Source organism: Pipra filicauda, unplaced genomic scaffold (assembly GCF_003945595.2).
Source record: "Pipra filicauda isolate LSUMZ 115617 unplaced genomic scaffold, ASM394559v2 scaffold1_size10287979_pilon, whole genome shotgun sequence".
In the NCBI taxonomy this organism is placed as follows: domain Eukaryota; kingdom Metazoa; phylum Chordata; class Aves; order Passeriformes; family Pipridae; genus Pipra; species Pipra filicauda.
The window spans coordinates 6,346,636-6,371,986 of NW_024104310.1; the positions used below are offsets into that span (position 1 = coordinate 6,346,636).

At 46.0% G+C, this 25,351-nt stretch overlaps 1 protein-coding gene and 1 long non-coding RNA gene across 3 annotated transcripts in view; one reads left to right on the forward strand and one right to left on the reverse strand.

The window, feature by feature from the left end:
- Positions 1–204: 204 nt before the first annotated feature.
- On the reverse strand, positions 205–5,134 carry LOC113994405. The gene is made up of 2 exons (XR_003543061.2): positions 5,059–5,134; positions 205–811 (listed from the first exon to the last, which is right to left on the reverse strand). It is a non-coding gene; the product is annotated as an uncharacterized LOC113994405 (long non-coding RNA).
- A 453-nt stretch (positions 5,135–5,587) lies between these two features.
- Positions 5,588–25,351, forward strand: part of OXSR1 (oxidative stress responsive kinase 1) — a 91,347-nt gene continuing 71,583 nt past the window's right edge. For both annotated transcript variants that reach the window (XM_027733428.2, XM_027733429.2), the window contains exons 1-2: positions 5,588–5,808; positions 24,792–24,904. In XM_027733428.2, the coding sequence (XP_027589229.1) occupies positions 5,739–5,808; positions 24,792–24,904 (183 nt within the window). In that variant the 5' untranslated portion in view covers positions 5,588–5,738. The remainder of the gene's footprint in view (positions 5,809–24,791; positions 24,905–25,351) is intronic.

Sequence of the window (25,351 nt, forward strand, 5' to 3'; positions counted from 1 at the left end):
CTAATGTGAACCACAAACCTTGCCTGGCCTCTGCTTCTCTGGGTTCAAGAAGATATTGGCCATTTATAAGGATAAGAACAATATTCCCTCACAAATCTTATTCCCAGATGACAAGAATTGAATGAAATCTTATCCAATCCTATCTTTCTATTCCTAGGGTTTCTCTTCTCACTGCCTTTCAAGAGAATTCCTCTTGCTCCATTGTAATGTTACAAAAGGTATTTTATTTTATTTCTTCAAAGTTTGCCAGCTGTAAATGGGGTCCAAGCACTCCCAGCTGGCAGAGCATCCATGCTGTGCTGCACACCTGGGAGCAGCAGTGTCTCCTCCAAAAACTGCTTTCTGTCCTCAATCTTGCCATGGCCAATCCTCAGAAGGAGATTGGAGTATCCAGAGACTTCTCTGCTTTAACAGCAAGTGGCAAGGAGGGGATATTTTCCAAAGAGCTCTGTCAAGGGTTATGTCCAGACATGTCAAAATGGCTTTAAATACACAGGCAAAGCTTTAAATCATAGAACCAACAGTCCTTGGCCATCCTTCATCAGCTGCAGAAGAGTCAGCCCAGGGGTATCCATTTGTCCACCAGGCTCTGGATGCTTTCATTGGGCTTATTTTGCACTTTCAACAACAAGGAGAAAAGCTCTAAAATATGCTCTCATCCCCTGTCCTGCTCAGCTGCTTAGAAAGTGGTTTATGATGGAGATTTACTCTCCACAGAAGATGCCAGTGGGAAAACCTTTCTGCCCTGAGGAGCTGTGACATTCCCAGGGCAAAAAGAGGCACAAGCATATGAAGTGTCTTTCACTGGCTTCTGTAAAGACAAAGAGGTATGGAGAAAGCATTAGTGTAAACCAGAGCAGAGGGCTGATTATTAAGCTGTGGCTCAGGTATGTGATAATCAAGATCTCGTTATAATTACTTCTCAAACCTAGCATCGATTTTATGTTAGATTTGAAGGAGGCAGCAAAGCTTTAATTTGTTACAGAGAGGGTTAACTGCCTTTCAATTTATATACTACAAAATCATAAACTTATGAGAAAAGAGTAAGAAAAAGAACCTTGTCTTAGTCAAAAACTCTTCACTTGTTTCCAGGAGCTTAAAAACTGGGTGATATTTTCAGTGGAGGAAGTAAGAGAACAGCACAGAGCTCCTGTTGAGAGGCAGGGTGATGGGATGAGAAGTGTGTTTGCAGAGCCAAAGCTGATTTCAGTAAACACCCTGTGAAAACCAGAATTCACCTGTTAAAACCGGGCCTTCAGCTACTTGACTTTAAAGTGACCTCAGAGCTGAATTTAAAACGACTTAGCACACCTGGGTTCAGTGAAGGGGTGGAGATACAGAGTAGCATACAGGATCCCTCAGGAAGGTGTGGTTTAGAGTGGCATTTGGCTTGTGTTTTGAAAACAACTACTATTAAAAGCTTGCTGTAGTTGGAGGGTTTTAAAGCACTGCTCCTCTGCTGCAGGGTTCTTGCTTAATTTCTCCAAACCCAAAGCAAATCTGCCAGGAGAAAGCCCTGGAGAACAAGTGCAGTGCCTGCCTTTGTTGACTGGAGAGGAAACTGCCTTGTACTTTGTGAAATAATCAGCTGATGTTTGATAGAGTGAGGTCCCTTCAATAAACCTGGAAGTGTTTCCACGAAGAAAGAACAGCAGGCAGATTTTGCAGCGGAACAAGGTCAGGCATTCTGCTCGCCGACACGCGCTTGCCCGGCTCTGAGGGCAATAAAATGGGCATTGTTGGGCTCCCCTCAAACCAGGCCCGTGCCAGGCAGTTCCACAGGCACATTAACTGCCATTGTTTGCTCCAGCCGTGGGAGCCAATGCACAGGCACTCACAGAGGTCTGTGATGCCTTAAAGAGCCTTTAACCAACAAGTGCTGCGGCCCCGAACAGCACTGAGCTGTGACAGCAAATGCCTCTGCATGGCCGTGCTGAAAGAGCAACTTCAACCCTAACAAGAAGAAAATTACATATCTGAGAGGCTACACAACTAGAAAGATGAAATCTGCAGGGCCTGGATACACGAACTGGAGTTTAAACTAGTTTTCTACAACCCAAGTGTGAATTAAGTTAGTTTATGTTCATCTTGTGATGATGATCATGGAATCATAAAACAGTTTGGGTTGGAAGGGACCTTTAAAGGCCATCTAGTCCAACCCCCTTGCAGTGAGAAGGGATATCTTCCACTAGACCAGGCTGCTCAGAGCCCTGTCCAACCGGGCCCTGAATGTTTCCAGGGGTGGAGCATCCACCACATTTCTGGGAAACCTGTGCCAGTGCCTCACCACCTTAATTATAAAGAACTTCTTTCTTATATCTAATTTAAATTGACTGTCCCTCAGACAGGCCATTCCCTGCTGCCTTTTGCAAGAGTCCCTGCTAAAAAGTTTGTCCCCATTTTTCTTATAGGCCCCCTTTAAGTACCGGAAGGCTGCAATAAGGTCTCCCTGGAGCCTCCCCTTCTCCAGCCTGAACACCCCCAGCCCTCCCAGCCTGTCTCCAGAGCAGAGGGGCTCCAGCCCTTGGAGCATCTTCGTGGCTTCCTCTGGACTTTCTCCAACAGGTCCATGTCCTTCCTGTGCCGAGGATCCCAGAGCTGGAGGCAGCACTGCAGGTGGGGTCTGACAAGAGAGGAGTAGAGGGGCAGATTCACCTCCCTCGACCTGCTGATAAACTCCATAAACAATCAAGGACCCTTTCCAGGTACTAAAGGTAGTAATGCCTGTGTGCCAAGTATCACAGCCACCAATCTGTGCATTAAACATCAGCTTTACGACAGCCAAGATTCCATGGACGGAAAAACCAGGCAAAGAGCTGCACAGTGCCAGTAAGTTTCGTTGAAACAATAAGTAATTGGCCCAGAAAGGCAGGAAACCATGTGCCTTACGAGAAGGGGAGCATTTTGTGTGAGAGCATGTGCCGTGTGCCTGGTGTGCCAAGGCCATTCACAGTGGAACACGAGCCCCAGGACATCAGTGAAATGCAGGAGTCAGGAGAAAGCCTCTACTCTGCAGCCCAATCCATGGGAGGAGGGCACTGCCTGCCCTGATCCGTGATGTTTTATTGGAAGTCAAAAAAATCAGGAAACTCAGCTCTTGAGATTTTTTTTTCTCAGGCTCCAGCCTTTCCACCTGAAAGACGTCTGGAGTTTTTCCACTTCTCGGTCTCCCCTAAAGCCCGGTCCAGGGAGGAGGTGGATACACCAGGAAACTGCTTTTCCACTTCAGATTTCAACTAAAATTTCTCGTTATTCCAACAGAGCGCTTGATTCAGCAGCACCACTTCATGGGCTCTTTTATAAATAGAGGCATTGCCTCTGCCCTGAGGAGCTCACAGCCTACACAAGGCAGGCAAAATAAAGCAAATTGGGAAAAGTAGGATGAGCAGAAACGATGAAAGAGGAGAAGGTGCTGCTGGGAGGCCCGAAGTTGGCTAAGGAATAAAAGCTCTGTGGAATCCAGCTCCATTTTTTCATCCGTCAACAGACTCAGGTTGGAACAACCCTCTGAATGAATGAAACAGCAACCCTTGACTTTTGAGGGACTAAAAATGCTGAGTTCGTTTAAAAAATAATACAAAATTTATGGGAGCTGTAGTCTGTGTAAATGAGAGATTCGAGTTAAAAATGTGGAAATGCATTTTTCATTGCAGAGCTGGAGAACTAAAATGCAGCACTCAACTCTCTGTGCTAGTGTAGCCACTGGTGGTCTTGTCAGTGCACATTTTAAATTTTAATTCCAATCAAAGTCTGGGGTAATTCTTAAAGAACAAGGTTCATCGTGGACATAATCCTGCTGCAGTGGTCTAAAGAAACAGAGATTTAGCATTGCCTACAGGGGGAGGATTTTCAGCCCAAAATCAGAGAATCCAAAAGATGGTTCTTAATTTAAACCACTGTGGTAAAATTAACCTTATAAGTCTCTTTTTGTTGTTGATGTCTGGCTCAGATCCATTTCTAACATGCTGTTAGCTATCAGAAATATGAGAGTGGTTACCCGAGTGCGTGCTCTGGGGTAAAAGCTGTTTTTAATTGCTATATAAACTCCTTTTATAACATGGTTATAAGATCACAGAGATAGTTCTGAGCAGTAATTAAAGCATATTTAGCAAATACTAAAAATTGCTCAGCAGGGGAATGTTTAATGCACACAAGCAGGAAAACAAACAGGTTTTCAGTTGGAATTGCTTTATGACAGAGTTGTGGAGTGCCTGCACAGCAGTGAGTGAGATGGGGCTATGGGGCTTCTGTAGGACACAAAATAAGGGTATAGGAAGGAGTTGGTGTCCTGCATTAGTGCACAAGTGAAAACACTGTGGTCAGACCATGCCTTTGGCAGTGGCCCTCCACAAAGCCTGGTTCACCAGAGGCATCTCAGGAATTTGTCCTAATAGGCTAAAAATACATATAACTGATGTTCTTTGACTTGCAGAAGTGCCTGACATCAGGCCACACAGGAAGAAGTGACCAACAGAGAAGAATGAAACCTGATACTGAGATTCCCAGTCGGTTCTCCTGATGGTTATTGCCGTGCCTGGTGACAGTGGGATACTGTTTTATCTCTTTTTATGTTGGGGAAAAAAAAAAATAGATCTTCAACTTGCAAACATTTTAAATGTATATATGTATATATGTAAGTGTGTGTATATCTATATATAAGTATATATAGATATGTATATACACACACACACACAGAGATCAGCCTTTGCGGGTCCATGGTGCCACTCAGCCTCGTATTCCTCACTCTTTTAATCCCAATTTGTTCTTCCCAGTGACCACCAGATGTACTCCTGAATGCATCCAGACAACAAAGCTTCAGCTACGGAGCCATGAACCACACACAGGATGAGAGTGCTGGACATCCCCACGAGCGTGTAGGATCACATCCAAGAACGCTGGAATTGCAGCGTGGAGCAGGCAGAAGGATACACTGGAGAATAGAGGATGATATTGGCCTCCTCCTCGGAGGCAGCGAGAAGAGCAAACCTCTTGATCCGCCACACCCCGGGGATTATTTTTAAACACGGAATGTGCGCCTGGGTCGCGCTCCACACCCACCCTCGGGTTCTGGATCCCCTCAGGGCAGGATCGGGCCCAGCCCCGACCCGAGGCCCCGCGGGCACAGGGACCCAGGAGACGGGCAGCACTTGATTGACAGCCGCTCCACCAATAGGGGCGGCGGATCCGGCAGCCGGCAGTCAATCACCGCCCGCACTGCGCCTTAAACCGCCAGCCCCTCCCGCCCCGTGCCTGAGGGAGGGGCCGCTGCGCGCCGCCGCCATCTTGTGTGTGGCATCCCCGCCCTTCCCTTCCTTAAGGACTCCTCCTCCGCCCTTCGCTTTCCACACCCCCCGCTCCTCTCACTCGCCCGTCCCAAGAGGGCGGTGGTGGCGAACCGAGCAAACCGTGGCGTAGCCGCGGTCGTGGCGGCGGGCGGGTGGGTGGAGGGTCGTTGAGCCACGCTCAAGATGGCGGCGGGCGGCGCCCCGGCCGCGGCGGGCGGGGCGCGCGCGGGTGACGCGCGGCGCTCCGGGCATGGGCAGGTGGAGGCGGCGGCGGCGGCCGGAGTCGGGCCGGCGGTAGCGGCGGGAGAGGAGGAGGAGGAGGAGGGGGCTCGGCCGGACTTCGGCCGGGGTTCGGAGAGGTAGCCGGGGCATCCGCGGCGCCTCCTCTCCGCTCCCTCACCCCTCGGAGTCGCTCCCCTTCGCGGCGCGGAGGGCGGCGGGCGCGGCGCGGCCATGGCCGAGGAGCCCAGCGCGCTGCCCTGGTCCATCAATAAAGATGACTACGAGCTGCAGGAGGTCATCGGTGAGCGGCCGTGAGGGGGGTTGAGGGGGTGCGCGCAGCCCCTCGCTGAGGGGATGGGGTGTGTGGGTCTCTGCTGAGGAAGGGGGGTGGTCAGAACCCCCTGAGCTCAAGGGGGGTCCTGTCACACACCCCCCGCCCAGGAGTGGTACTGGGTGACCCCCCCTTCCCCTCAGCCAAGGTTTGAGGGGTCTGTCCCCCCCCGCCCTAAGAGGTGTGAAGATCTGGGGTACCCCTCAGCTGAGGGGGGTCCCTGTTGCACACCCAGCAAGGAGCGGGGCTGTGTGACCCCCCGCTTCAGCCACGGGAGGGTGTGAGAGGGTCTGTCGTCCTGCCCTGAGGGGTGTGAGGGTCTGGGGGTCCCCTCTACTGCCCTTCCTGACGTGTGTGAGGGACCCTCACAGGGGAATGTGGGTCTGCCCCGTCCCCAGCAGAGGGTTGGGCTGGTCTCAGGGACGCCCCCCGTCAGGGGTTAACCCCTGGTCTCTGTCCCCCCCTCTGTGCAGGGTGTGCGTGTCATCCTGCCGGGGGGAGCGGGACGGGGTCCGTGCTGGGGGGGCTCTGCTCCCCACCACGGCGTGGTTTGGGATGTGCTGGGTGTGAGGGGGTCAGCAGGAGGGAACTCCGCAGCTTAGCCCCGATCATTTTGGGGCGGTCACACCTCTCTCAGCACTTTCGGAGCCCCGCGTTGCTTTGGTCCCTGCGTGGAGGGTTCGGTAGAGCCGCCGAACGAGCCTTTTATCCTGGGATTTTGCTGCTGCTGTGCGTTTTCATTCATTGTCCTCACAGCTCGAGGCCTCAGCCCTTGCTCTCTCCATTTAATGAATTTTTTTTCCTTTTGCTCCTTCCTCACTCTCTCTTCACTTTAAACTGCCCAGTTACCAAAGGCCTCCCGCTGTACTGATTTATTGGCTGTCTCGACCATTTCGTTGGGGTGTGCGTGAGGGATATATTGCTCTGGGGCGAGTGTGTGACACATCAGAGGTGGTGCCACAGGTGACTCTAAGGTCAGTGCCTCCCGTCTCGCTTTCCGGAGGCGCGAAATAAAGTAGGAGGTGGCAGGGCAGGCTCCTGGCCAAAGGCTTTTAGGAAGGAGGTTAATTTTTCGGGTAATCTCTCTGAGAGTGCTTTTATTTGAAGTTTCTAAATGACGTAGCACTGTCATGCCCAGGCTTTCCATCTCTGCCTCGTGGGGAGGCTTGTTTTCTGTTAAGGAAGGTGGGAGAGTTTGTGAGAATGCTGTTTTAAGAGATTAAATACTTGGCATTGTTTAAAAGTAGGAAGGAACTAAAGCTGTGGAGGGGGGGAAATCCTTCTGGAAATCCTTGTTGCTCTGTGGGATCAGGCTTTGTCCTCTCCCTTTGCTTAGGGGGAGCAGCAGTGCTTTAGGAAAGAGACAAACTCTCTGTAAAGAGAGGGAAGGTGTAATCCTACAGACCAACCCTTTAAACCTTCTCTGGAAAATGTGCCCTGGGGAGGAAGATGTTCAGCCTCTTTGAGGAGCGGGAGATACATGAGGATCAGGAGATACAGGTGTGAGGAGGAAGGGGCAGAACATTTACCCATTTCCTGGGGAAAGAGAACTGGATTTGTCTGTGTAAGAAATACTTCCTTTTCTTTTGAGAGCCTGTAAAGGGTTGCTGTGGTGGCACAAAGCGAGGATTTGGACCTGAGTATCCAAGGATAGGAGCGAATGGACGATCTGCCTCTTTGTGGCGAGCAGGGTGGGATGGGAACAAAAGGGAATGTAAATACACTTCTGCTCTTGGGAGAACTTGTGGCTGGAGAGGCACGTCCCACCTCAGAGCATTAGGAGTAGCACAGAGATGTGTTGTCTCACATTAACTGACAGAACTTGGGGAGGAATCAGTAAAAAGTACTTAATTTCTTCCATATCTTTTCTCTGTCCCTCTGCAAACCGAGTTTCTGGATGTCGCCTGCTCACTCAGGGGTTGTGTTGGCATTCTGGCCTGTGATGGAGTGTACACTGAGATGTGTATATTGCAAACATATGGTTTCTCTTTTTAACTTTCCTGTCCCCCGCCCCCCCTTTACTCATTTCAAACATTGGTGTGTCTGCCAGCGGCCTGGATGGAGATGTGACGCAAGTTTCCTAGCACGTATATGATTTGTGGGACAAAATGTCACTGTGTTAACTGAGCTGGACTGCCTTGCCTCCTGCTTCATGTCTCCTGTAAACCTCAAGGGGTTTTTGGTGGGTTGCCCTTTTTTTTTCTTTTTTTTTTTTTTTTTTTTGAACTCTCTTTACTAACGTAGAGCTGTAAAGGTCTTTCAGCACAGAACAAAGAGGCGTCCTGGTGTGGAAGGAGATGAACCTTGCACCGGTGCTTTTAAAGGATTTAACTTGTTTCCTGATGGAAAAAAAAAATCACTACTCTTAAAATTTAGAGTAAATTTTGAGATTACCAGCTCAGCTATTTTTCCACATCGAAATTCAGGAAATCCATGTGTAGTCTAATTCCTTAATTTGTGCTGGTTTTGCCTGAAAATTGCCATATGTGGCTTTTATTGGATGTGGATGGTTCCATACTGTTTTGGTGCAGGAATTAAAGGTGCAAGTTTTCTATCTGCAAAGAGAACTTCTGCTGTAAAACTGCCCACCTGATTCTGGCTAATACTATAAAAAAAGGGATTACTCAGCACTGGGGATGACTCATGCCATTATAAAGGTATGGATTAATATCTGTGTTGATTATGCCTGGTTAGTGTTAATAACTGCTGAGTAGCTTCCTTAGGCTTAAATAACTTCTAGTACATTGAATCAAGGAACCTTGATCAGGATGAGAACCTGACTTCAAGTTAAAAAAGGATAAAGTGGAGCTGGGGTAGAGGAAACAATTTATAAAGCGTTTCAGTGACATGTCCCCTCAGAGTAGCCATAATTTTACGGGTGAATAAGGCCTCTGGAGATACTCAAATTTTCATCTAAAAAGCAGAATGTAGTCTGTACTGTGCTGGTGGTTGTGAAGGTGGTCAGTCTTCTGAGCGTGGATTGCATATAAATCACTGCAGTCTTCTTTTTGAAGCCTGAAAAAAATTCGACCCCATGCTGCTTGTGCTGATCAGATACTCACACACGTGGGTTCCCTGGATCTCACAATTCCTGTTGGAAATGCTGGTAGCAGTAGTGAAGTTGGTTGAAACTGGGTCATTCTCGTTTTGCTACTTTTTTGGAAAGATGAGAGCTGTGCTGGCTGTGGCTGTTTGATTTAGGAGCATCCCCTCTGCTGCAAACAGCCTGTGCCAGAAGCAGGAGATAAATTAGTGGTGGGAGTGCTCCCGTGCTCTGTTCCTGTGCCCTCTCTCCCCTGACAGATTCCTTCACAGCGAGATGAGGACAGCGCAGGCTACATGAACAGATGTGGTGGGAGTTTCTTATCCCCTCAGAAATCAAACCTAAATTGAAAATTGAAGTCACCATTTACAGAACGATTAGGATTTTTAATGACTGCAGTTTCTGTAGCTTTGGAGTCAGGCTTTGCCTGTGAACACGTTGATCTTTTGGAGTTGAATATTTAGGTTTCTAGCCACATTCTTCCCAAGCTCTGCATGCGAGCATATGTGGCCTGTGTGGGAGAAATTTTCTTTTGCAGGTACAGAGAAAATTCTTAGAATTAAAATTTCCACTTCCCCAAATTTTGTCAGAATATCTGTGGTCACCCATCTGGTGCTTGTGTAGTTGTCTCACGCACTGAGAAAGCACTACCATTGAAAAAGAGCAGCCTGTAGGTGCTCACCAGGCACAACAGGAGTCTTTGGATGTAAAAACCAGGCTGGAATGGGAGGCTCTTGTCCAATGATAACTTTTTAGGTTCCTTTTTTGGAGCACAGTGTTGGTTGCTACCTGTGGTGCCCGTGTGCTGGCTGCACCCAGTTTCACACGCCTGACTATTTAAAACCCATTCAAGAAAAATGTTCCCCTCTATAAAATATAACTGCCTGAGCTCTAAATGGAGTGTTTAGGCTTTAGTCTTGGTGCCATATGTTTTGTTTTAGCATTTCCTCACGGATTCCCACTCCTCCCCCCTAGCTTAGCTGAGCAAAATTGATTCCTACACCGTATTCCCAGTATTCAGGCTGCTTAATTTGTTTTAAGACTTGCTTTTTGTGCTCGTTTTTCCACTTAAAGTTGGTAGAAAATCCTTTGTTGTTTTGTATTATGTTAAAGCTTATATAAAATTAACTTTGGGCAAATGTAGATATGTTAAAACAAGTGTGAGTGGTCATTCATAGTATATGATCTGCTTGGGCACTGACGTGGGAGATGCTCAGTGCCAGTTTCTCAGCTGCTTGAGTATAGACAAATATACCTTGTGTGTTCCTGAGTGTGACAGAATAGCCAGGCTACTCCTCTATCCAGGCTACCTTTCCTTTGGATACTTGGCACATCTCATTCCTGTAAGACCTTTGATACTGTCGCCCTACTAGAACAAGGTTGAAGTGAGTCACTTTTCACCTCTGGGGAGATGGAAGCAAAAGGTGTGTGTGTGTCTTTGTTTAGTGCTTTTGTTGTTTGTGCCCTGATAGGAAGAAGGATAAAATGCACAAAGCAGCGGAGTGAGGACTTAGAAAGCCAAGCAGTGGTGAAGGAGGCTGGCTGGGGAGAATACATCCTTGTTAACCTTACCTGCTGCTTTGAGGGGAGAGCAGAGACAGATCCCACTGCTTTCAGCTATTCTGGGATATTAAGGAAAAAATCAACATGTGGGATGCTTCATGTGGAAGTAGCTCACACTTTCCTGTGACTGGTTTTTCTGTAGCAGTTGCATCCAGTACTGTTATGTACCTGTACTGATTAATGTTTAACACTTTCATTTCTCAATAATCTCATTTAAATAGGTTCAATTTAATTCAAATCTCTTGGCTGGTACTTGGATGTTTTGCTGTGCTGTGCTCCTGAGCACACCTGAGGGGTGGATGTGCTGGCTGACAAATGCACGCCTGGGAGGCTTCTTCCTTCTGCAGCTGATGAAATCTTGAGGAGAACCAGCTCTTCCCCAGAATGTTTGTCTGTTTAAACTTGGCAGCACCTCTCTTCTTTCCAAGTGTTAGCAGCTTGCCCACCAAGCCAGTGTCTAGAGATGTAATCTTTTAATAAAAGTTGGAGCTCTCCAAAGTGATGGCAATAACAGTGGGTCTTATTGCTAATTGCGTTAGTGAGTTGCGAAAAACTACATCTTGGTCGAATTTTCTTGGAAGATTTCCCCAGAAATGCACGATATCCGTCATAAATCTCTGCAGCAGTAAATTTAGCTGTGGACATGCTAATGGAGTGCTTGTAAACTCGGTGTTATTAAACTTTCTTAATAGGGAGAGACAGACTTGAGGGCTTTGTGGGTGTAGAAGAATAGCTGTTGGAGCAGTGGAATTTGGCATTGCAAAATCTTTGAAATATCAGGATGCCGGGACTTTCCAGATGAGTTGAGCCTATTATCCTGTGCTCTCTTTAGAATCAAACAACTGAGATGCAGATATGAAGAACTTGGCTCTCAAAGTTGCTGCAGTTTCCTGTGAATTCACCTAAGGGAGTTCAGCCTTGACATTTCTAAAAAGCACGTGAAACTCTGTCTCTCTTCCTGGCAGCCACACGGGAAAGTCTCGGAGACAGGGTTAGGTCCCTGGCTGACAGGCAGTCCCGGCTCTTTATCAGAAGGTCATCATCGCTCTTGGTGTGTGAGAAGGGATGTGGTGCCTCTGGTATGCAAAATAATGCATATGCTAATGAAGGGAGCTGGGCTAAGAACAAAATCACACTTGTCTGACTTGAGTAAGACAAGATCACTTCAACAAATGGTGTAACTACAGCTAAATGACAGCAGGGGTACAGGTACCTGTCTAGGTCTGTGGTACTGCTTCAGCCTCTCTCATGTTCTTCTCGTGCATGAACATAAATGAAGAGACTGACCTTAGTGTGGGATTCTGCCAGCTGTAAGTTTGATCCCTCAGGTTGTCTGAGAGTGTTGTTTGCCTTGAAACTCTGCTCACGTGTGGGGTTCTCATGGTGATCATCACAGCCTGCATATTGCTTGGTTTTAACTGTATGAGGTGGCCCTGTCACACAGTGCAAGAGGTAGGGATTTGTGGTGATCCAAGTGCAAAAAATAAAAATCCAGTGTTCCTTTTCACCACTACTCCACAGCAATGTTTTTTTTTTTTTTTCAAGGTCCTTTCACCACTTCCCAAGGTTCTTAAAGATTGTTGTTTCCTGATGTGCATCACCTCATGCAGAATTTTTGCTTAACACAGATTTTCTCGTCATTATGAGAAATTCCATCCTGGAAAAAATACTTGGTTATGTGTAAGTTTTTACCAAATGAGAGTCTAATGTGCCTTGCAAGGATTTCTGAGGCCTCTTTGGTTCTGCACTCTGTGAAGTCTGCAGGGGACAACTGTCTTCAAGTCTTAAAGGCTTCACAGATCCCACCCATGAATGAAGCACAGAGTAAATTCAGAGCACTGATTGACTTTCTCACAAAATTACCATTTTAGCCAAATCTTCCTTCCACCTCCCATCCATTACAGTTTTATACAACTTATACTGTGTGCTTGTGAAACAACACCTTCAAACTCTTATAACTCAGCCAAATTAAAATGCATTTTTGAGGGAATACAGAAAAGCTTTTCTGAATGAGGTTTGAATTTTCTGCCGGATTTCAATTTTCTGCTATATCCTCTTTGTCTTGAGAGTTTGGGGTTGGGGAGAGAAAAAATTCTTGTTTTGTTGCGTTTCACTGTTTCATGCTAAGCTGAGTTTATAGCATTCTCCCCAATGGGTAGGCAGGAAATGAGCCTATGTAAATTCATTCTAGAAAGAAAAGGCGCAAGCAGCTGTTAAAGAATAGTATGAGTTGAAATACTTCAGTGATCATTTCTTACTGTAGTAAATTCTCCTCGGGTTTTGCCAAAATTTTACTGGTTTATGGTCATGAATGGTAATTTAAATGCAAACTTGACTCTTTTTCCTGCTAGCACCTTGCTATTAATAAGCTGTGTGGGAGGATGGTGTTCCCTTTTCATCCATCCACAGAATTAAGTTAAGTTGAAACTGTGGAGTGAAAATTTGACCTTGAGTACCCACCTTACTTCTGGTGAAATCTGACTGAGCACGTGGCTTGTCCTGTGGTATCCTCTGCTGGCTTCTTGTGTGGAAGAATTGAAGTTGTTTTTCTTCTGGGAGCACAGTTAATTGACAAAGTTTTGCAGTTAGAGGTAAGAGTGTTGTCAGGTAGGAAAATGTCTAAAAAACTAGTTGTGAATGTGGAATTGTATTGAGGTGCTTGTGGTCAGGGTGTGTGAGATTATTGCATTTTGTGGCAATTTGCCGTATGTTTTGTAAAACTGATGTTTTCCTAAACACTGGATGAAAGCTCCATAGTTACCATTGGACAGGTTGTGCATTTTCAATTTCAGTTGGGTCTGAATTAGTCTCTTGCTCATTTTCAGTCTTCAGGGTGATTTCCTTAGGTTCCAGGGTTTATTCCAGCTCTTCTGAAAAGGAAGCTTTGAAAACAGTGCAGGGAGTAGTGGAAAATGATGGTATTTGAAAAGTGAGAGAATGAGTTAATGGCTGTGGGATGAGAGCACTTAGAGAATATTTTTCCTAAGAAAATTAGCTGGTTGTGCTCCAAGCTGATACCTGTTGAGGGAAGTGTGGCAGCTGAAACTGCAGTTGGGAATTTCAGGTCATCTCCAGCTTCAGGCAGGCAACACAATATTAGCTTATCTCGATGGCTTGAAAACTCGTAAATTAAAGACAACGCTTCTTGTCATGGAGTAAGCACCTTTCCTGCAAAATCCACAGGGAGGGATTTCATGATGTAAATTTTCAGAACAAAACCAGAAAGCTACTGTCACTTATTTTGCTGAGACAGTGCTAGAAAGGACTCCCAGGGTCATGGAGCTCAGTTCTGTGCTCCAGCTGATGCCAAATTGTCTAATCCCTATACCGAATTAATGAACGCTTGTGCTGGAAGGGGCACATGGGGGAATTACCGGCACACGTTCTATTAAACACTGGAACCTCCCTGTGACCCTGTCATCGCTCTGTGAAACAGCTGCTTAATGGATTCCCTACGACAGTGGGAACTAACAATGCCTTGTCTTCTCTAGCACGTGTCTGTGGCTCTGTGGTTTTCTTACACTGCTTGCTGTACGTTCAGGCTGTATCTGCAAGGGCACTTCCCTGTGAAGGCACAGGAGAGCTGCAGCTTGGTGTTCCTGCTGTCTCCGAACCTTAAAGGTGTTGACTACGAAAGTCTCCAATCTGTGATTCCTTAAGATCTGTCAGTGAAAATGGAGTCCTTCGGAAACCTGATGTGTTATATGTCTTCATGTCCTAGGCCACTTCTTTGTGAACCTTTCTGTCTCTCACCATACGAGGCAGTCATAAAAATTGTAGAATCATGGGATTATTAAGATTGGAACAGACTTTTAAGATCATCGGGTCCAACCCTTACCACAACAATACCATGTTCACCACTAAACCATGTCCCCAAGTGCTACATCCATATGTTTTCTGAACACTTTCCAGGATGGTGATTCCACCACTTCCCTGGACAGCCTGTTCCAATGCTGGATCACCCTATCAATGAAGAAATTCTTCCTGATAATTAACCTGAACCTCTCCTGATGCGACTTGAGGCCCTTTCCTTTCATCCTGTCACTTGTTACCTGGGAGAAGAGGCTGACCCCCACTGGGCTGCCACCTCCTTTCAGGGAGTTGTAGAGAGTGAGAAGGTTCCCCCAGGAAAGTTGAGAGGTGAAGCTGTAAGTTCCATCCCTTCACTAAAGTAAAACTTGTCATTGTGGATGCCAAGTGCTGTCTAATAAATAACTTGGTATTAACAGCTAACAAATACCTTGGTATTGACTTCCAGCAAACTGTGCTTTGCTGGAAAAAGTATCTTGAGCATGAAGTATCTTTTTCCTGTTGAACGACTCACCAATGCAAATCTTATTTGAACAGCTGAGGGGCTGATGGACTGGCAGCCTGAGCACAGTTATTTGTCCAGATCCTAAGGCTCGGGATGGTTCTCATTACTCTTGGTTAAAGAATGTAATTTTGAACCAGTGGGCTAATCTTGTGTGCTGAACAGACTAATAAATATGGAAAATATTTAGTAGATATTCCCTGAAAAGAAAGGATAATAGCCTTCGAGAGAGGAGGTATCTGATACTTAAAAGCTTATTTACATAAAATAACCATGGTACTATCAAACATCTGCACTGCGTGCAGATAGATTGTTCTGTTAAGTGGAATCCTGGCCAAATAAAATATCCTCTATAGCTGACAATTACATTTGAGACAGAGTTCAGAGATAAAGGTTGGGAGGGAAGAAAGGAGAGTGCTGGCTTGGCTACTATACCAGCTCTATGTTTTGAGCCTTGGTAATACCTGATGACAGACAGCATGATATTTACATTGCTGCATATACCATAAAGGCAACTGGCAGTGATTAAAAGGGAAGGATGAACCTTCTCCACTAAAACTGCTGTGTTTGGAAATGAGATGTTTGAGCCTGCTTTCCATCATGTGGAATTAACACTGCATAGCTGCAGTGCCCTTTAAATTAGGCAGGGATGTTGGCACGAAATCAAATAAATATAATTGGTTTCAAACTGAAAATCTAATTTAGGCATGCTAATAGCATCTTAAGTAAATGTGGCAGGTCACGCAGGACTTGTGTAACTGGCCCTTGGAGCTTACTGTAGTTATTGCTGTGGGGAAAATGGTCTCAGAGGTGTTCCCCAAATCACCTGGGCACCTTAGGCAACTGGAGGGTGTGTCCTTAAGGACGTGATGGAGGTGTGTGCTAGCCTGGACTAACTTGGGATATCCTGGGGGCTGCAGGAGGTTGGGCATACAGCCAACAGCAGCACCCTTGTGTCCACGCTTTGGTGTTTGCAGTGGAAATGTTGAGGGAGTATCAGATGGGCTGATGCTCGTCCCTGGTAATCCTTCTCTCAGCTGATACCTTCTGTGGCCAGTGGCTTTTCCTCCTGTCTGTTTTTTTTCCTTGCATCTCTTGTTCTGGTGTGGAGTGTGATGCTGGGGGGCTGCAGCTCTTTGTCGTAGGGAGGCAGCAGAAAGCCTGGCTCAGCTGGATGTGCTGTAAGCTGGTGACTGCTGGTGAAATCACACAGCAAAGTGACTCAGTGACAGCTTGGTCAGATATCTTGCTGACATGCTCTGTGTGGCCAACCCTATTCCTCACCCTCTGTTCCAGTCCTGGCCTGTGTTATATTGACAGGCTGATGATCATTTGCTCTCCAAACCTGTCACTTCCTTGCTTAGTCTGTGAGGATTCTCAGCCGGAATGTTTGCCAAAGGTGGAAAGCAGATGATGTTTTTCTGTATTCAGGGCCTAGGAGATATCGAAAGTGTTTTGAGAGAACAATGCGGTGTGGGGTGGGGTGAAAATTTCCATAAAGCTCCCCTTCCTTTCTGCAGAAACCTTGGCATTGGGTCATTTAGATTACGGTAGCTAGATCTCCCTCCAGCTTAGAAATCAGTGTCATTTATTTATTTATAGTGTAGAGTCAGTGGGGCCATGGGGAGATGTGTCCAGCTGTGGGTGTTGCCCATCAGTTGCTGATGGCTCTGCAAATTGGACTTGTTACAAGTGCCTGGATGTGGATTCTTCCTTCTGAGTCTGAGATGCAAGTTAAAGACCTGGACAATAAGTCTGCGGCATCGAGTGTTTCTGTATTGATGGACCACTGGATGGGAAGCCTGTTTAAACAAGTGCTGGCAGCACTGTGTGATCTTTGCTGGCTTATCATCCCTCTCCACTGTACACAGAGCATTGGGAATCTTGAGAAATGCATTGTCTTACATGGGCAGAAACCTCTGAGCTCTGGGCACAATGTGTGGTTTTCAGTGGTATTGTCAACAGCGAGAGCTCTGTCAAGATGGTAAATAACTCACTGTCAGCAAGTTTACATGCAGTTCAAATATTTTGGCTCTATTTCTAATTGGACAGTGGAGTTTCAGAAATATGTTTCTCCTTATTTTCTGAAATTCTTTGAACATGCTGGGCTAACACTGGAATATCAGTTGTCTGTTGGACACTGCAGGTGCTGACATGAATTGAGCAAAGACCCAGGCTTTGGGGAAGACACGTGATGGAGACTTAACAGCAGAAATCCCTCATGTGTGAGCACTGTTTGAAATCATTGGCCATGCAACTTGCACAGAATCACAAACTACCTGAGCTCTGGCTGTACTGGAATAAATGATCAGAGGTCATTGCAAAGATACACCTGCAATTTAAATGGAACAAACAGGAATTCACCAATGAAAACTGTGCTTTTCCCCATTCCTGTTTCCAATTCTTTCAGTAAAAGGCCTAGACTGTTGCTATCAGATGTGCTGGTGCCAAATAGGAGTCATTTGTATTTAGGCCTTAATTTTGTGCTTGAACATGTTACCTCCCAATCCTTGCCCTTTCTCAGTGTGTTGTGCAGCACATGCCCTGTGTCTTAATGTACCTGCAGCCACCTTTGGCTTGAGCCCAGCTGAATGTTCGCAGCACTTGGCTGTGCTCAAGGTGAGCCTGAACGAGGCATGAACGTGCTGCCTTCGGTGGTGTGAGTTAGGCTGTGCTCAAGGCTGGGGCGACATTTTGACATTGACCACACGGAAGTGCGAAGTTTTGAAAGAGTTTATTTAAAATAGGGCTGAGTTATTCTCCTTAAAGCTTTTACCTCAGAAGTACGAGCATGGCCACTGTGTTGTAAATGTGGGAGTTCAGCTGTTACACCTGCCTGCAGGACTGCTGCACACACATAGTGCAGGTGTCTTCATGTGTAGTGTGTACTTACGCTGTGATGTGTAGTCAGTGGGGATTGCTGGTTTTCCTCCATCCCCCCAATATGGGCTTTAAAATTGTCCCCCTCACAACTTTTCAGTTAAATCTGCTTTTGCTTTCTGGCTTTGCTTATGCTTCTCTGGTTTATTTCTTCCCTGCACTGTATCAGCAAGTATTGCTTTACCTCTTCTCTACACAGTATATTCCCGTCTCTGCTGTGGATCAAACGCTGCATGACTGGAGTGCAGAGAAGGTGCTCAAAGTTAAACCTGGCCTCTTACTACCCCTACCAGTGTTCTAAATAGGGTATTACCTTCTTGTGCTGCAGCTTGTAAAGAAATAAATGTAAACCCCTTGTTCTTCTCTCTGTGGGAAATACTATTTATAGTAAATCCGTATTGGGAATGAGTGGTGGAAAGGTGTCTGGGAGCGAGTGTGGATGTGTTGGTACAGATCTGGGAGCTTCCTGACGGTAGGTGCACATCTGCACTCCCTGTGTTGCTGTGGGAGGGCAGCTCCACACACTCCTGTGCTTTTGTAGCTTTTTTGCGTCTTGGCCATGGATTCTCTGCTGCTGCTTTAATTTCCTGTAGGTTTCCCAACCAGGCACAGAGCAAAACCAACTGAGTTCTGCCCTACTGATATTGCTGCTGCTCACAGTGTCTCTGACAGCATTCAGAGCCACCTTGTTGTTTGGTTTTGCTCTGAGCAGTGCTCGAGGCACCCGAGTGACCCTCCTGATTTGAGACTGTAACTTCACTTCTGGCATTGTTAACACTCTTCCTGCAGTACCAGGCTGAGTAGATGACACTTTGCTGTGAAAGCTTTTTCCTCTCCACAGCTGAGCAGATGTTTTTGTTCCCTCTGTGACAGTACTAGGAATAGATATGAGTCCCATCACGAATTCCCATTGGTTTTATTGATGCTATTTGTAATTGTTATTGTGAATTGCGTCTTCCATTTTGTAGTATGAATGTGACATGTAGTGGGGAGATGGCTTGAAGAACTACAACCGTATTCGAGGACCATTAACATGGAATTACTTCACTCTTCCTGAATCGTGGGGCTTCTGCCAGCAAGACTTTGACATCCAGTGGACTCTTGTTACCAAGACCTCCTTGGGGAGTGGAGTATTCCCACTCCATACTGAGTTGGCTAGAAATTTGAGAGTAGGCTTTTTTTTTGCTGGCTTGTTTTTAGAAGAGGCTCATTGTTTGTGAGAGGACTCTTCTCACCAGAAACCTCAAATGAGGTGCAGAAAATAGAGGCATCGCTTTGCCTTCATAGCAAATGGACCAAACAATGCAAGATCAGTCAGAGTTTGCAATATGGTATTTAATTTCTAGTTTAATTAGGTCTGTATCTGCACTGTGCTCTGTAAGAACAGTTAAGAAAATCTATTCCCAGTCTTGTACCTTCTAGTTTTATTACTGTATTGTCCTTGGAATGAGTAACCACAGAGCAGGGCTCCCACAGCTCTTTGGCATGAGGCTGTCAAAGAGTCGAGGCATCCAGAGATGGAGGATTCCACCCCCATGCCTGCTCTGCAGGCACGGACACAGAGTCTGTGTTGTGAAGCATTAAGGTCTCCTGGGCTTTGGGGTACCTGGAACCTGACAGACATTGCTTGGTCCAGAGCAGCCTTGCAGGGAAGTGATTTGTGTGCATTGTTCATAAGAGGAAAACCCGGGGGCACAATTATAAACAGAGCCTGCGTCACGAGCGGCTTTCTGGCACCGCACTCCAGATAGGGGAGGATGGATTCCAGATCTCGCTTAAAAATAGAGAGGTCGTGTGTGTGCTGGGGAATGGTGGAAAGCAGAGGGCAGGGTTGTGCAGAGGTCTTTGGCTAGGCATAGTCTAATGCTGAAGGAGACTTGGGAATATGACTTGTGGGGAGAGTTGGATTTCTTCAGCCTTAGAAGAGTTGTTGCTGTCCTCAGCTATCCAGGGGGTAAAAAGCTTTCTACCGTGTGGGTGGTCAAACACAGAAGCAGCCAAAAAGGTTGCAGAAATATCTCTTGTTAAAGAAAATCCAAACTACACTGAGTTTGATGCTGAGGAACCTTATCTAAATTGAGATTTGACCCTGCTTTCATCAGGGGAGTGGCCTAGAGGCCACTGGAGGTTCCTTCAAACCTAAGTGGTTTGTAACATGCATTGGGCCCTGGGAGAGCATGTTTCCTCTACAGAGGGGATTTGATATGGCATTAGGATAAGGACTGATGCTCAAGACTGTTATGGAACATGTCCCGTGTTGATTTTAACAGCTTTGTGAGCAACTGAGTTACTATGAAGGGAAAATTTCACATCTCCCAGGGTACCTGAAGTAGATTTAGAGCTTGGAAAACACTGTTTTGTGAGTCCTCTTTCCATGTAACTACTTCAAATCACCATTGCACGTGGTAGGAGAATTCTGTTCTAGAGCCAGGATTTGGTGTGTGTCTTGTGACCATTTGGCACGACTGTTCCCATTGCTGAAGCAGATGCCTCTGCCAAGAGGATCTCTGGCTTCAATTGCATTCACCTGGGAGGAGGCATCAGTGCAATTCATCCCACTCTTACTGGGAAAGCTGCAAAGTCCTTTTGTGGCTGCAGAGATTGAGTTATCTTTGGAGACAAAGTGTGTAGGAACATACTGTGTCCTCTGGTCAGTCCCCTGTCTTTCTGCTTCTCTAATTAGCCTTGAAATAATTGGTTTCCATTAACTCTAACAAGAGATCTCCTTGGGCTTGTCTTTATTTTCAAAAATGGAAGCTTCATGTAAGTTATGCAACTGCAGAAGAGATGGTGTCCAACCTCCCTTGAAGGCTGATGCTGGGCTTTCATGGGGGGTTTGTCTCAGTTTAAGGAGAAGTTCAGGCTGGAGCTGTGGATGCTAAAGATACAGGGAGTATGGATCCAGGGGAGCAGAGGAGATAACCTGGAAAAATGAGGCTTCAGTAACTGAGTGCTTGGGGAGTTTTTGGTTTGGGTTGTTTTAATCCTTTCAGAGCTTGGTTTTATTTCAGAAAGAGCCATTTAATCGAGAAACATGAAAGAAGCAGGGGTTAGAAAGGGTATGTTTTCCTCCTAAGGCAATGTTTTCTAAAGTAGGTCGTGACCCTCTTATGCAGGAATTTTGCAGCTGCTATCCTAAGGGTTGGAACTATATATGAGAGCCTACAGGGGCGAAGGCAGGAGGTATTAAGCAGATCCTAATACCCATTTGGGGTCTCTTTCCTCCCCCCGCCCCCAGCCTTCAACAAAACGATCTCCTGCTTTTCAGGAATAAAGCAGCAAGCATTTGGCTGTGCCCGGTTTTATTGTTTTGCTAAGCCGTTATGCTGGAAGAGATTAACTAGGGAGCAAATTTTCTCCGAAAGCTGATCTTGAGAGAGGCGGAGGGAAGAGCCCCAGCGCTGACCTTGATCAGAGAGTCTTGAGTTGGGGAGTGAGTGTGAACTGAGCACGGGAACATTAACCCAGTGCTGCCCACACCCTCAGGACCCCGTTTGGCTCTGAGCTGCTGGGAGAGTTGGTGTGACCAAGCAGTGCTCCCCTGGCACAAATTGCCCTTGGGGTTTTTTCCTCACTGAAGGTGTTTTATAGCAGCCCAGGAAATCTCCTCTCTTTCCCACCATTCCCTGTATATTTGTTACCTGCTCTTAAAACTTTAGAAAACTTCCTTGATGAGCCTTTTCTTTTTCTCTCCGTTTGTGTCATCATCTCTCTCTATGCCTGTTTTCACTTAGCAATGTGTTCAGCATCCTCGCTGCAGCTTCTCTCCTTTCCTTTTCTTGCCATCCTGGCATTCGACAAACAAATTGTGTGGCTTCAAAGCCTGAAGTGCCCATGTTGCCATGTTTTCTATACTCTTCCAAGAAGCATGGAAACCCGCCTTTGTTTGGTCCCAGGAGCACGGCACGCTGCCGCTGCCACCAAAGAGCAGCTTGTTTGTGGCACATCGTGCTGCAGCTTGGCTTAATCCTTGCCTGATACGCTTTTGAGATTTCATTGTTTCTCTATAATTAGTGCTACAGAGGAGCTGAAAGAAATGACGAATTAGCGGGAGAGGGGGGAGTGGGGAGAGCAGGTGGTGATCGAACTAAACAGAGCTGCCAGAAAAGTAGGAGCAGCAGGGAATTAAATGGGAGGAGTCTCGAGTTCAGATGATTCCCTGCCATGTGCCCAGAAGGATTTAGTTTGGGATTTCATTACTGTTAAAATAATGCCACACACTCCTAACAGATCGGGTCCCTGCAGGCTGGGGCATTGTCCAAACACTTAGTGAAAAGCAGTTTTTGCCCTCAAGTCCTAGTGAGCATTGATCCCGCAGACTCAGGGAGTGGGAAGGATCTGTAGCATGAGTGATCCTGCTTTTAATTAGTCTGTATCTATTGTTTCTGGTAGTAACATCTTAAAACAATAAAACACAAAGCTATTCTTTGTGTAGTCACTTCTATAACCCCCTGGACTTCATCTTGTGAAAGATTTGGTCTACAGGAGTGGTATTGCATCCGGATCGTAAGAAGCACCTCTGCCAGTCGTGCTTACACCAGCTGAGTTTAACTGGCACAAAAATCCCAGGATGTCATGCTGTGGGGGGAAGCAGGAGTGTGCTGACACTACTGAGCATCTGAGATAGTCTTTGAGCACAGATACTCTCATATCAGTGAGGGCTGTGAGATGAAAATACACACTGAAGAACTAACTGAGGAGTGCAAAGGGGTGTGTGACAAGACAATCCTCTGAGGTGCGCAGCTGTATATTCTTAACAGCGTCTGGCTTGTGTTTTCAGCCTCTATTACTATGCACCAAGACATCTAAAGAAAGAAATCATAATACTGGTGCTTTGAATGTGTCAGCAGCAACATTTCTTCTGAGATCTAACACTTTCCAAAGAAATGATACCGTGTTTGTTTTTTATTCTGACTTCCAAAAGGCGATTGCAGTAGGGAGACGAGCAGTGCTAGGAAGTGCAAACTCACTTCTGCCTTTTGCCAGCATTTCTGTGTGCTCTGCCCTCTTTGTCTTGAGTCTTTATGTGGTTTTACTGTTTGTTCCCCACCAGAGAAGCTGCAGAAAAAAGTTAGGAAAGCAGGTACTGGGTGGAGAGGAGCAGGTCAGTGCCACCCGGGATTCCCAGTGAGTGGGAATACATCTGTGCTGGGACTGCTGCTTTGCTGCTGGATTCCTGCACCTGCTACTTGCCAGGCAAAGTGACCACAGGGAGGGTGTGTGGAGGTTTGCTTTTGGGATGTTTGTCCCCTGCATAATGTTGTGTATCTCAGCCCTGCTCCTGGCAGTGTAGCCAAACTCTGCTGTCAAAACCTCCCCACTTTGCTCTTTCTGAGCGCTTTGTGTTAAATATCTGCCCAGACTTCTACATAATCTCCAGCCTTTGCTCAAGATCCTGCTTATAGCACTCAAATTTCATTTTCAAAGTCCCTTGTAAATATTTTTGCTACTATTGCTGTCTTTTTCTTCCACCTAAGCTTTGCTTTGCTCCGTGCTCTGAAAAACTTGTGCAAGTAATAAATGGCCTCAGTCTTGAACTTCTTAAAAACCCATTTGCTTTGTGAAATAGTTCAGCTTTAGCAACCTTAGCATTTTGTGTTCTGCACATTGTTGCCTTCTGGGATTAAAATGTAAACTCCTGAATGCAGGGAATCCCTGGCAAGCTGATGCTGTTGTCCAGGGTGCGCTGGCAATGCCATATAAAGTGAAGTCAAAGTCCTGTAGCTCCACTGTAGCAGGTTCTGGTTGAAGTTTAGAGGAGCAGTGTCCCACAGTTCAGGACTTTTCAATTTATTTCAGTGGGACTTTGAATGGAGAAGTTTTTCTGTATCTTTCAAGGCTGGATTTCAAACTCTTCCTCCCCTCCCCCCCCCCCCCCCCCCCCGAACTTTATTTGAATTCATCTTGGTGCAACTTGGTGTGAGAAGAACATTGATGGTGGTTGTAGGGAGCTTCAGTAGCCTTTGAAGACGAGATTGAAAACTTTTGCCTCCAGTTTATGTGAATGTACTAGACAAAAATCACAAAGCTTGCAAAAATGTGCTTTGTCTGGATTTCAGAATCTGGAAGCAGTTTTTATAGTGTTAAGGACAGGAGAATCTGATAAAATAGGTGTGTAACTGCAAAATGCAGAATAGTTGTTCTTGTCTCTCTCCTCAGCCTAAATGGGCTCATGGGTTATGCCTGGGATAATAAACAAAATAGCTGTGGGTTTATTTTTATTAGCATTTTTTAGGTATTGGCAATAGGAAGCTCTTGAACTATTTTCCACCTATCCTACCTCCTTTTTTATTAATTTGGATTTACTGTTTTCCAGTGAAGTGTGTAAATGTGGGGAACCAAGATGAAGGTAGAAAGTAAAGTAACAAGGTGTCCTATTGATGAGATGTGAATGTTGCAACAATTTTTGGAGGCCAGCAAAAATAGACTTAACATCAACTAGATTTGAAGTCTCACTGTTGCAATCTCCTTTTGATATGAAAGGGTATGATATTGCTGAGCAGTTTAAATACAGAACTCTTATCCCTGGTTGTAGCAGTTTGAACAACTGTACATTAAAATGCAGTATTTTTTCCCTGTTGGAATTTAAATGTTCTCTGGCTGTGGTTCTCAACCCAGACAGCGAGGCGGTGTGAGAACTGGAGCTGAACCTGCTTGAATGAAACCTACCTCGTGTCTTTGCATGAAATGAGGAGAGATGAGAACAGCAATTAGTACCTAAAAATATTTGAAAAATCTCATTAGTTTTGGTAGCAAAGACTGTGGCTTGTTTTGACACTTTGGGTGAATACATCAGGTTAAAAGTCTGTGTGACCTCAGTGGCATTGCTTTTAAAAGTACATGAGTAGAATCACTCCTCTGTTATAAGGAAGCTGGAGTCTGGATGGATTTTTTTGTCTGCACAGCTGTAACGATCCCTGGAAGGGATCATAAAGATCCACTTGTTTTCCTTTGCTTTGCCCAGCACTTGGCTGTGGCAGCTGAGCTGACCCATGGGGCTGCACAGACCTGAGTGGGGAGACCTGGAGAGCCTTCACTGGATTTTCACTTGGCTCTACTGTCTTTACTCTCTGGCATTCATAATTTTGTTGTCTGGCCTCTCTCCCTTCCTGCTGAAGTCTGTAAGATGTTGCTGACTCTCTTTTTCACCCACAGGGAGTGGAGCGACTGCGGTGGTGCAGGCGGCCTTCTGCATTCCGAAGAAGGAGAAGGTGGCAATTAAACGGATCAATCTGGAGAAGTGTCAGACGAGCATGGATGAGCTCCTGGTATGCAACCAGAATTGTCTGGGGAGTTGTATTTCAGTTATCCCTGAAATATCTCTTTGCTGAGTGCCTTAAACAGCCTTTCTTGAGGTGGGGTGAAGGTGAGGGGACTTGACTGACTCCGCTAGAGGCAACTCAGTTGTCCTGGTTGTGGGACACGATACTTAAAATGTTAAAAAGATCAACTGTTGCAGAACTTCAGACTGTTTGTTTAGAGCTAAGCACTTTGTATAATCCCTTTGTTTTGAACAGAGTTAATGTGCAAGTGTGAAGCTCAGCTGTACCCACCAGAGCTCTGTGGTTTGAGGGGGTCCAGAGCTACATGCTTCCAGAACCTTTACAATTTAAGGGAATGGCTTTGCTTTCTCTTCCCTTCCTGCAGTTCTTCACATTTTTTCCCCTTCACCTGCAAAGAGAAAAACTAAATGAATTAGCTGTTGTTCCTAATCT